Here is an 11563-nt window from a genome sequence, read left to right as displayed (position 1 = left end):
AAACCGAGTTTGAGATTTTTCCGACCCACAGGGGAATTAGCTCCCATGCTAAATGTTACGGGAGATTAAGTGGCGCGTGTTGCTCATAATGAGCGCAAGTGAACCACACGCGTACACCGGCCGGCCTTCTGCCGGACAAGAGGGCAATAATCGCGGTGTGTTCATAGTTATATATGGGCACCACGTACCACGATCCAGTCTAACTTTTTGACCTTCCTTCTATGCATATAAACCATAAAATAATTTATACATCCGAAAAATATTTTAAAAAACTGCGGACAATAATATTAAGAAAAGAAGACACACATAATATATGCACACTTTTATAAAATTTTTGCTCGCAATGAGAGAGTACTGAATTTTAATACACAAAATACGATTGAAGACCATATTATCTGTCTATATCAGTACAATATTTACGATATTTAATGCAAAAGTTTCTTTAGTAATAATTGCACACATATACGCCAGCATATAATGCTGGCAGTAAAACGTTTACTGGTGCCTTTCATAAAAGGTTTTAATGGGATCAACCGGATTAACGATTAATTCCAGATAGTAAAGATAACAATACAACATGTACGCTTTTTAATATCTGAAAATAATGTTATATAAATATCTTAAAGTATATATACTCATCCATAAATTATCTCAAAAAACACACCCAATGCTTTTGTCAAAAAAGCATGTGATTCAAAGGCTTTGATAAGCTTTACGCAATAATACTGCACCTTTTTTTAATCTGTTAGTGCTAGATGTTCTATTTATATCTAAGCAACTTCCCTAAATTTTTCCAGTAGTCTCGCAAACATGTCCCCTTGTAGAGCTCCTGAAATGTTTTTATTTCTCTTTTACTTGAATTTCTACGCGGTGTTTTGGGCAGAAGCTGGCCTGGTAATTATGATTTCTGTTTGTAACAGAAACATTTTATTTTACTCGAATAAAATTCCTGCTTCAGACTGGAGGATGCAGGACAACTTGGAGCCCACCTGTTGGAGTTGAAGGTAATAATATATCTCATATCACGTTTCAAAGTTCATTCCGTTTTCACAATAAAAAAAACGTTTTTATAGACCCTCCAGCTTACACTGGCGAAATCATCGTAAATGGCAAAGTTTATTTCTTGGACAGCTCAGAGGTGAAGTGCAATTATTTCACGTGACGTTCAAACAGTTGAGCATTCTTTCATTTATTTTTGTGCAGTTTACTTGGTATACGGCGACGGACTATTGCCACGCCATGAATATGTCTCTGGTTTCGTTTGAAACCCAAGAGGAGCAGCGCTACTTAAACGAGTGGTTCCAGAACAGTAACCACACGGGTTCGTTGCTCAACGCAATTTAATTCGAGCTGCACCACATATCTAAAATTATCTCTCTATAGGCACCTCGCAAATACCGATATGGTCAAGCGGGAGTAGGAAATCAATGGACAGCAGATGGTTTTGGGCCTCTACCGGGGAGGACATTACCGATTTCAATTGGATCCCAAACGATTATCCTCAGTTAGACGACACAGAGCACGCCTGTGTGGTTTTCCTCGAACCCTCCGGTGGTTGGATGGACTTGTTGTGCGAGGATCTGAATTCAAATTACCCTGCTGTGTTGTGTGAATGATTATTACGTATTTTGGGGTTAATTAAACATAATTATATGTAATCGCAATGTTTTATTTACATTCATTTTCACGAAAATTAGCGTGTGTTAGAGAAAAGGTGAACCATTTTCACTGTACAATACCTCGTTTCATTGAACAAATGGGAATTCTAAAAATATGATCAATTGAAATGAAAGAATGCATTCACAAGAAACAGTGGATTTCTTTTCTACTTATTTTAATCTTTGAAGCACCATTGGATTATGAAATCGGAATACATATTTTTTTAATTGACAATTTCAAGCCATAGCTAAAAAACGGTACGAAATGGATTTTAGTTTTGGCAACTTCCTAACCTAAGCGGACACCCGTAAATTCTCAGTAAAACTCTGAAGTCAGACAAGATTATTTTCGTTAAAAACAATCGATGCGAAAACTGAAAGAGGGCAAAGCGGCTAAATTTTGTGTTCAAGAGTTGCCAATTGGTTAATTGGTAATGTATGCACTTCATCTAGAACCTTTTCCAACATTGAAAAGATTTAATGAAAAACAATCAACACCTAACAGTGTGGTTGCCAAATATCGGCACATCGGTGAAAAGCACACATTTCAACTAAGAATGTAAGAAATAATGATTTCTTGAGATTGATCTCAGAGATGTAGAGTAATTCTATCACAGAACAGCAGGTTAATGTGACACAAATCGAAAAGAGGTAAAAATCTTCCAGCTCTATTGAAAAAGTAAACTACCAAACACTGTCTTAAAAATTGTATATTGCACACATCTGTGTAAATGCAATGAAAGGAAATAAGTGTCTAGTTCTAGTAGCATTAAACAATTACAATTGTTATGCAAATAGAACGAGTTGTCTGCCTGACGCAATGGATCAAATATTTATACAAAACCTTGATTTCTTTTTAATCAGCCCAACCGGCACCGGGACCCACGTTATTATTTCTCCATTCTTTAAAAAGTAAACAAGGGATACTTACAAGCTATATTTCGCCAAGAGCACTGATAAGCAAAGGATTTGGCAGCGACTGCTCAGACAACATGAAACAATGGGTTGACAGATAATAAATGTTGACTCTTTTGAAGCTGGCCCCAATAGGAAACTAAACAACGGAAGTTTGTCAAGCGGTGTATAAAATACCATCTGCGATAATCGTTTGGCGGTGTTTAAACTGAACAATCTCACTAGAAAGGAATTCGGTGGTCACATTTCGCCGTCAAGGACACAAACTGTTTGATTTCTGCTACGCTAAGGGGTGGCCACAGGCGATTGACACCCCGGTTCTATGCAACTAATTGTTTTTAGGAATACATTGGTTGGAAATGTGTGGATCAACAATAAGCATAACCAATCTCTCACGCTTCCTCTCAGCCAGGGGTTTATGAAGAAAGCTGGCGTAAATACTTGTTATTTACACCTATAACTGCTAGCTAACGAAGATCAATGAAATTCCCGAGACGCGTTTCCAGCAATCAAGCTCCACTTCTACTCATACTCCAGAAACTGCTTGTGGTAAAAAAGCAGGTACCTGAAACCAGTCCAAAATTAATATAGTCAAAACTTTATTGATTCTGAGAAAAAAAACCGTCAGTTGAATTGTTTATTTTGAATTTCATATATAATCTCTCTGTTTTTATCTTTTTCTGTTCTAAAAATTCTCACTCCATCAAAAGCTTTTATTTTCAACTATAAAAAATCTTTAATATTTAGCTACCAATCAAGTCTCTTTTCCATAAATTTATTAATAAAAAAACTATAACTAAAACTTCAAATTCTTTAGCAATAATTATTGAACTTAGAAGTTTACCCTTCGCTATTCAAGACGTCTTTGATGTTAGCCTTAGTTATAATGTGATCATCACACTTGAACCAGTTGTCCCGATGCTGTCTGATGTAGGCAGTGTAGTGTCCAGCCTCCAGTGTACCAACGTGATTTATCACAGCAAATAAGGAGTATCTACACAACACAACATTTTAGCAAAGAAAATATTATATGAGTGCAGAGCCTTTACCTGTTGTCATTGATGTACGGTTCGTCAGCTCCAGAGCTGGCAGCCGAGTCTGAGTTGTTATTGTTGTTGTTTCTTCTGTGCGACATGAACGGTGTCATGTCCAAGTGTTCAGGGAAACTAATGAATGAGGATATTTTCTTGTGGAATCTTGAGGAGTGTTCGAAACGCTAAACGATAAGACGTTATAGTAGGTCTTCGCTACTTGATTCGTAATTTTACCTTGAGATGGAAGCTAGCAACAACAGGCAGCTTCTTCATGGTGAGCTGCTTTGTGCTTTCCTGGTAGCTCTGGCAGGAACTGCATTTGATTTTGGCAGACGAGCCCAGATGTTCTGGCCTGGTAAATCGCTCTAAACAATCTAACAGGGATTTCGGGACCTTGGAAGTGTCTCCAGTTGCAGGAGTTGTCCCCAAATCGAGAGATATGTCCCAAAATGGATCAATGGTGGTGGAGACACCACTGGAAATAAGAAAGGGAATTTTAAAAATGCGGATAAAAAGTTTGCGGGACAAAATAATTAAATATATTTATATGTATCATCAATAGTAAGATCCAAATTAGGTTAATACGCGTAACAATTTTTGAGGATGATCTTCGCAAAATTTATTTCTTTATCTCCGTAAATCACTCTTGAATCTAAGGATTATACAATTTTTACCAAGAAACCTGGCTGCATGAGTTTTTCAAAATTTCCTGCCAGCAGCCGGCGCAGTCGACAAATTTTTAGAAGTGAAATTTGATAGCGGTTTACGGCCCAAAGGTCATAAGCAAATTTGGCATCCCGGATATATGTATTTTTTTCTTTTAGGCTAGCGGCTGGAGTGGTTTACACAGCTTTGCCAAAGTCAAGGCAACTGACAGCTTATTATGTGACCCCGTGACCCTAAGTAAGTCAGCCAGCTTTGCGGATGAGTAATCACAATACAGATGCAATAATAACTCATTTTAATTATCTTTCAGATCCTTCACCATCAAGTTCAAGGTTCAAGAGATTTTTCACAGAACAATTAGTGATATAGATGGTCCATTATGATATGGAATCTTGCAAATTATCATTTTTGAAGGTTACCTAAGGAGTTAAATTGCAAAAACTACAGTGTTCTTATGTAATTCCCTCATTATAAATTTGGATATTTAATTTGATGCCTCTTCTTGGAAGCAATTTTCTTTCACACTTACCTGCATGAAGTGCACACTACATCAGATTGCAGTCCGCCAGTGAAAATCTGGTCTATGATGCAGTTGCACTGGTGCGAGTTGGAGTCGCCGCCGTTGGCGTTTGCTCCTGTGCAGTGTCTGTGCAAAACGTCCAAGGTGGCGATAAAAAATTCATGAGCATCTTGTTGCTCATAGCCAGCCAAGTGCCTGGCATGAGTCCAGATCAAGTGAAGCAGTCGATTCAGAGTGAGCGCTTCCTGACTTCCCGAATAAAACTGGCAGGGTTTAACAAAGAGCATTAATTTCTAGTCACGGGGCGAATTCGATTAATTTTTAACCTCCTGAAATAGCCTTGCGACTTCGCAGACGAGGCAGTGGTCAGGCCTGTCAGAGAATTGGCACACGTGTCTGTCGGAGAGGAAGTAATCTCGAAGGAGAGGGGTGTGCGTGAGTGCTTGCACGATGCAGTTCATGAAACAGGTGTTTCCCAGGTTGATCAGCCCCCTCAGTCCTGCAGATTCAGTCTGGTCAGACCAGTTTGAAAACATTTAAAAACAATTCACCTATAGTCGAGTCGTGAGTAATCCTCTTCCGCCTAGGGTGCTCCAGGAGCAGCTCCTGCTCGATCAGGCTCGGTTCCCAGGATTTGTACTGGTGAGGCAGACCTAAGTTCCGGTTGGAAATCTCCTTAATTTCGCACGCCTGGTTTTCGTAATCCGAGTCATAAACGTAGTCCTCGCAGGCGAAACACATGATCCTCCCGTGGCTGATGTCCAGAGCTAAGAAATGGGTAAGGGACCAAGGTCAAAATGTTCGGTGCGAGCGAAGAGGCTGATTTACCGAGCAGATGCTGCTTCCTGCGAGCGTGCTCCTGGATGTGGCCTGAGTAGCAGCCAAAGTAAATGCAGTGCAGGCAGATGTGCAAACGCGGGCCGCGTTTGTTGCATATTGAGCAAATGCAAGAGTCCGCCTGGAAATAAATTATAATAAAATAACGCACAAAAATAAAATATTTTTAAAATTAAATTTGTTGGAAAGTGCTGACAGATAACAATTATTTGCGGCATCAGATAAAATCGGAGAAGCAACTTAGCGCGGAGTAAGCTCTTAAAAGGTCAAAGCTCTCAAGCACCGCACAATACACATGCCTTGCGAATTCGCAAGCCCGATGTGTAATCTGCGCTCTGCTAATTACAACAGGAGGAGAGCAGAAGAAAACTGCTTGAACAGAACTTGCCTCCGCGATGGAAACCAAAATTAAATTTATTTGAAGCCCTGAACACAAAGAAAATAAAAAATGGTATTTTAACAAAATAAATATTTCTGATTACAGTAAAAACTCTCATGTATAAATATTATCCCATTAAAATAATAAAGAAGTATTTCTCTTTTTTCCAAATTTAATATCCTTGAATTTGTTAGAAAATAATACAGATCTAAAAAATATTCAAATTTTGCAGACAAAACGACATTATTAACCGTCAAGCACATTACCAGGATGTGAAACCAAAAATATACGTTGAAATACTTATGTTTATGCGAATTCCATTTTACATTTAAACGGGAAAATAAACCAACACGTGGCGATAAAAATTAAAACAAGTAGTGTCGCGAGGTGTGTTTAATTTTCCAAACCCCCTTTACCATACATAGACTTTTGCCAAATATGGAGCACATCATCTTTCGTTCCTTAATTTTAATGCTAATTTTGCACGACGCCACTCAATCAAAATAAAAACAAAGACAAGGACATCTCATGAGGAATTCAGCTTGCCCAGGGTTCCCAGTTGCCATTAATAAACCTGTCTTCTGGGAAAATAATAAAAGGGGGAAAGCGTAATGCTGGGAGCGAACTTGCCTTGCGTCGGCGAGCCTCAGCTGATGTGCAAGAAACAAAATACGCGTGAATCAATCGATACGTCCTGAATCCTTTCACACTTTTGTACTCCTTGAGATGGACACAGCCATCGTCTGCCATCTCAGAATCTAAAAGTGGCTGCCTGGCTGCAACACCAACACTCTGATAAACATAAATTTCCACGTTGAGGGCCGAGAAATCGGTGTGCGAAATTGAGCTCACGTATGGTGTGGTATAAACAATCCGCAGCTGCGTGTTTCGTTCAACGCCGCGCCGGTAATGGGAATGGGGCAATGTGAACAGTGAAGAACAATCTGCGAAACGAAGCTGGACGAACACGCTGGCCGACCGTTCGTTTGGCTTCGTTTGCATTCAAAAAGCCACCTGGTGGAACACCAATCAAACTCTAGCTCTCAAGTTGCTGGGGTGCAGATTTGCAGAAGTGGGGGTGGATCGTGTGGGATGAACGTGGTTAAATGGAGCAGGGAACGCGGCAGCGGCCATTTATATTTAAAAATTTACCCGCGAGTCAATGCAGTTTGAATTAAAAACCAGACGCCAACATGGCGTGCCATCTAGTTCTACGTGATTGTCTCACAGGTGCAGCGTTGCCAGGTTGTCAAGGGGTCGACTGCGAGCGGACGGAGAACGAGCTGGATGAAAACGGGTTGCTAGGAGTTGCTGTCAATTTAAAGGACGATTGCTCCTGCGTACCTCGGACCCCTGTCGATTCGGCCGGGCTCGACGACGATGGTCAACCGCGGACGGAGTTCGTGACGTCCTGCGAGACCAGCAGTTTGGGACTAGTCGCCTCGATGGTGTAGCTCAGCTGAAATCTCGCCTCAATTTTAGGTCGACATTGATGGATCTCCACTGATCTCATTATGGTTTGTTGATACAATTGCACACTTAATTGCATACATTGCAAAATTAAAAGAAAGCATGGAGAAAAGAAACATTGGTCCACTTTTCAACTTTGCCCTCACTTCAATAGGCTGTCATAAACATGAGAATATTTTAAGTTTCGTATTGTTTGAAAATAATTTAAGAACTCAATTTTAAAACTCATTTTGGTGAATTTGTGAAATTAAAATCAGCAGTAGAGCGCTATCGATTAGGCTGGCCACAATATTTTAAGGTGTGTAATTTATTAGTCATGCATGCAGTGAAATTGTGTGTCAAGCGCTGAATTAGTCCATTCGCAGCAAGGCCTTGCATATCGATGAGAAGAAAATTTTATCGCCAGCCGCATTCGTAAGGTGGAATAATGTCTTTTGGCCAAAGCAAGCAGCGCAATTCGCCAAGCGCCTTATATATGTATATTATTATTTGCAATTCGACTCAGCAATGTGTGTCTTGTTTGCAGGTGCAGCTCTGCGATCGGGGTACATAGGCTCAGATGCCAGGCTCAATTAGTCTATCCGCCGTAATTAGTAGCAGTTACACATCCCTCAAATGGGAAACTGTTTCTCATGCTTCAAAGTGCCACCGGTTCCGCCTCCAGCAGCTGAATCTTCCACCGATCCTGCTTCCTGCAAGCCGCTGCAGGAAGCCAGCGATCAAGAAGGTACAGTATATAAGTTTTTTTTGCTTGCAATCAGGTATTGCTTATCTAAGCCTATAGAGACAGTCACGTGCGGCTTTCCATTCGAGCTCTTAATATTTATTTTGTGCCTTGGGAGATTATCTTAAAAAGTTTGAACTTTGAACAGGGAAAGTCTCGAGAAAAATACAGATGGCTGTGAAAATTTTACTGGGGTTTGTTCAGTGATAGTTATTTTCAGAATTTTAAAAGTTTTTATGAGTTGAAAATAGATGAACATTTTGTCAGAATTATTTAAAGGATTTATATTTCAGCGTTCAATTTTTTACTACCTTCATTCATTTGGAACAATTGTCACCTTGATGCTATTACCTGTGAGAGATATAATCAAGGAAGGCAATAATAATTCTTATAAAGTTGATCGTTACTTTTGGGTGATTTCAGTTAGCGAGTAATTTTTGCATACTTTAAAACGTGGTTGATTTTAATTTAAAATTAAAAGCGTTTATGTGAACGTTTTTCCACCTCCAAAATTTATTTAAGGCAACCTATTATGCACGCACATAGGGATCATAACTTAATTCCTAAGCAATCCTGAATATTTTTTCTTGTATACGGTTTAAATTAATAAATCAACTATAGGAAAACTTACTAAAGGTTTCTTGTGCAATTATATGGCTATAGGCATGGAAATTATTCGGTTTTATGCAGACCTGTTTTTCGCACAGTCTGGTTTGATCTGAGTTTCGTAACAGCTTTCCCGGAGAAGGCTGGCTGAGAAATTTTTAAATCTAACATGATTAAAAAATCTGAATTAACTCGAACACACTGAAGAGGCATTATCATATAACGATGTAACACAAAACACATTTTTTTGGTTGTGTTGCACTCCTTAAAAATGTTTTTTCAAAATGTATTTGTGACAAGAAAGAAGTTGTTCCATTGTCACGTAGAAGCATTAAAATGTAGCTAATACTTAAAAAGGCTCAAAAATATAATAATATTCTCATTGAAATTGCCAAATTGAAGTCGTTAATTAATTTTAAAATACCTTCAACGGTTTAATTGACCTTCTTAACTATTGATAAAAGCCCAAATGTTTGGCACAAAAATACCCTTGAGTTTGCCAGCTTTGACTTATTGTTTTTCAACCACATTGGTTATTATTAACGGAGTGTTTTTTTGCAGATGGTGATGTGGACGGAGGCATGCTGCACCGGCAGGTGTCGGAGAAGCAGCAGCGTTCGAGCGAGATGGTGCAGAGCAACGGCAACAAGGGCCTGAGCGGGCTGCTGGGTGAGGGCGTCGCGTCGCGGACTTTCTGCCGCATCCCGCTGGGCGGGCGTTCTGGAAGCGACAAGCGGAGCGACACGGCGTCGGCCAACAACAACTCGCTGCTGCCGGTACGCTCCGTGTCGGACAGCAAGATCAACGCCTTATTTGAGCAGTACAAAGACGGGGCGGAAGACGCGATTCTGGCTGACGGCATCGAGCGGCTGTGCAATGACCTTTGCGTGCGGCCCGACGAGTTCTGCGTGCTGGTGCTGGCGTGGCGCTTCGAGGCCGAGCAGATGTGCTGCTTCACTAGGCAAGAATTCGTCACCGGCTGCAAGACCATCAAGGTTGAGTCAATCAAGGGCATGCAGAGCCGGCTGCCGGACCTGTGCCGCGAGGTGCAGCAGGACGGCGAGCTGTTCAAAAAGCTCTACCGTTTCACGTTCAAGTTTGGCTTGGACCCGGACCAGCGCATCCTGCCGGCCGACATGGCCATCTGCCTGTGGCGGCTCGTCTTCTCGCAGAACGAGCCGCACATCATGCACCGCTGGCTGCAGTTCTTGGAGCAGCACCCGCACGTGCGCGGCATCCCGCGCGACACGTGGAACATGTTTCTCAACTTTGTGGAGACGGTCGGTGACGACCTCAGCTCGTACGACGACGCTGAGGCGTGGCCCAGTTTGTTTGATGACTTTGTGGAGTTCGAGAACGATCAGGTGAATCAAAACGTCACCAAGGCCCGAGAGAGTGGCATTTGCGATTGAAGTGCTCGACTGACAAACACAAAACACACACAGGCATTCTCACGGTGAAGTGCATTCTGCCTGGTGGCAGTTATGTTCCTCAAAAATTCATTGAAACCTATTTTGATACTACACACAGACACTTGACTCACTGTTCTGTTGTTCAGATCGTGTCGTTTCGTTGTAACAATGCTCAAGTATTGGTTTTGATTCACAGTGAAGATGGTCCAGGGAATGCATTTCAAAGTCCTAAGAAACCCTCCAAGTCATTTAATGTAATTCCAACTTTTTCAAATAATTGTGATGGCATTGTTTTAAGTTCTTCTCTTTTATTACTTTATCGTCTTTAGTGTGCGTTGGAAGCCCAGCAGTCTTTCTCATTTTACATTTTTGACAGTGCCAGTTTCCTGAGGGTCAAATTAGGTCAGATAGCGAAATAACTCGGTCGAAAATTCACTTGCTAGATTCAGAAAAAAAATGTTGACCAAGTGATTCAGCTATCTTACCTAATTCGACCCGCAGGAAACTATTTGCACGGTCTAAAATGCTTCCTTAAAATCAGCAATTATTGATGAAACTTCCCTTCCAACACTCACCAAGGGTGAACCCTGTTAAATATTTTTACGAGAGTAGGAAAAAACGCGCTTTCTTTCGTTGGATAATTAGCACGTCGCATCTTCTCGCGATTATAAAGCCCATTAAGAAGCTGAAAAGGACCACGCTCGTTACAAGATGCTTCAATATTTTCTCAGGGTTTGATTTGACGTATTTTTCGGGCGAATGCCGCGCAAGATATCAGTTATCTCACATCTAATTAATAAAGATGGTCCTTAAAAGTTGTCTTGTACGTGACTGATGCGTTTCAACTAATTTGAGGTGACCCACTCGATGAGACACAGGGGTTGATTTCCTGTATTTATGTTTCTTACAATGTGTACGTGGATACAGTTAATGTGATATGCGATTTTATTATTACGGTATTCTGATGAAAACAACTATTGAAAATATGTATCTCACGTGTAATTTATTCTCAAAATATAGTATTTAAATTGATTTCTATTCAGTGCCACAATTTAGTGGCCAGTCCAATATCTTGAGTAATGACTTAAATTTTTAGACTTAAATAGGCTATCCTTCAAATTATCGGACAATGATAGAGATTCTTTCATTTTCAGATCAATTAATTGGCCAAATAATTATTTTAGTTGCACAATTTATGTTGAAGAAAAAAATGCAGAATTTTATATTGTAAAATTGAATCGTGAACTATGTAAAACAATCTAAAATAAAATGATACAATATTTCACAGCAGCAAAAATATTTTTTACTTGCATCACTCCCCAAAGTGATAAAATTTTGGATC

General features: G+C 40.2%; 3 protein-coding genes across 4 annotated transcripts; 2 read left to right on the top strand and 1 right to left on the bottom strand.

The window, feature by feature from the left end:
- Window positions 1–739: 739 nt before the first annotated feature.
- Window positions 740–1658, top strand: LOC135938770 (C-type lectin 37Da-like). Its single transcript, XM_065482689.1, has 5 exons — window positions 740–894; window positions 959–1004; window positions 1074–1138; window positions 1204–1321; window positions 1384–1658. The coding sequence occupies exons 1-5, from the start codon at window positions 811–813 to the stop codon at window positions 1614–1616; spliced, it is 546 nt and encodes a 181-aa protein (XP_065338761.1). The 5' UTR covers window positions 740–810; the 3' UTR covers window positions 1617–1658.
- Window positions 1659–1934: 276 nt separating this feature from the next.
- Window positions 1935–7026, bottom strand: not (non-stop). Of its 2 annotated transcripts, none has more exons than XM_065482685.1 (10): window positions 6862–7026; window positions 6640–6801; window positions 5622–5751; window positions 5345–5560; window positions 5120–5292; window positions 4803–5056; window positions 3842–4082; window positions 3623–3789; window positions 3418–3567; window positions 1935–3138 (listed from the first exon to the last, which is right to left on the bottom strand). In XM_065482685.1, the coding sequence occupies exons 1-10, from the start codon at window positions 7009–7011 to the stop codon at window positions 3096–3098; spliced, it is 1686 nt and encodes a 561-aa protein (XP_065338757.1). In that variant the 5' UTR covers window positions 7012–7026; the 3' UTR covers window positions 1935–3095. The 2 variants fall into 2 exon arrangements, with proteins under 2 accessions (XP_065338757.1, XP_065338759.1); XM_065482687.1 differs by having other exon boundaries at window positions 6640–6785; window positions 6862–6993.
- A 219-nt stretch (window positions 7027–7245) lies between these two features.
- SCCRO3 (defective in cullin neddylation 1 domain containing SCCRO3) lies at window positions 7246–10522 on the top strand. Its single transcript, XM_065482688.1, has 3 exons — window positions 7246–7526; window positions 8006–8206; window positions 9371–10522. The coding sequence occupies exons 2-3, from the start codon at window positions 8095–8097 to the stop codon at window positions 10219–10221; spliced, it is 963 nt and encodes a 320-aa protein (XP_065338760.1). The 5' UTR covers window positions 7246–7526; window positions 8006–8094; the 3' UTR covers window positions 10222–10522.
- The last annotated feature ends 1041 nt before the right edge of the window (window positions 10523–11563 follow it).

This window comes from Cloeon dipterum, chromosome 3 (assembly GCF_949628265.1).
Source record: "Cloeon dipterum chromosome 3, ieCloDipt1.1, whole genome shotgun sequence".
NCBI classification, from domain to species: Eukaryota; Metazoa; Arthropoda; class Insecta; order Ephemeroptera; family Baetidae; genus Cloeon; species Cloeon dipterum.
Note: the sequence above shows the minus strand (reverse complement) of the source record. Positions and strands in the feature narration are given on the sequence as shown.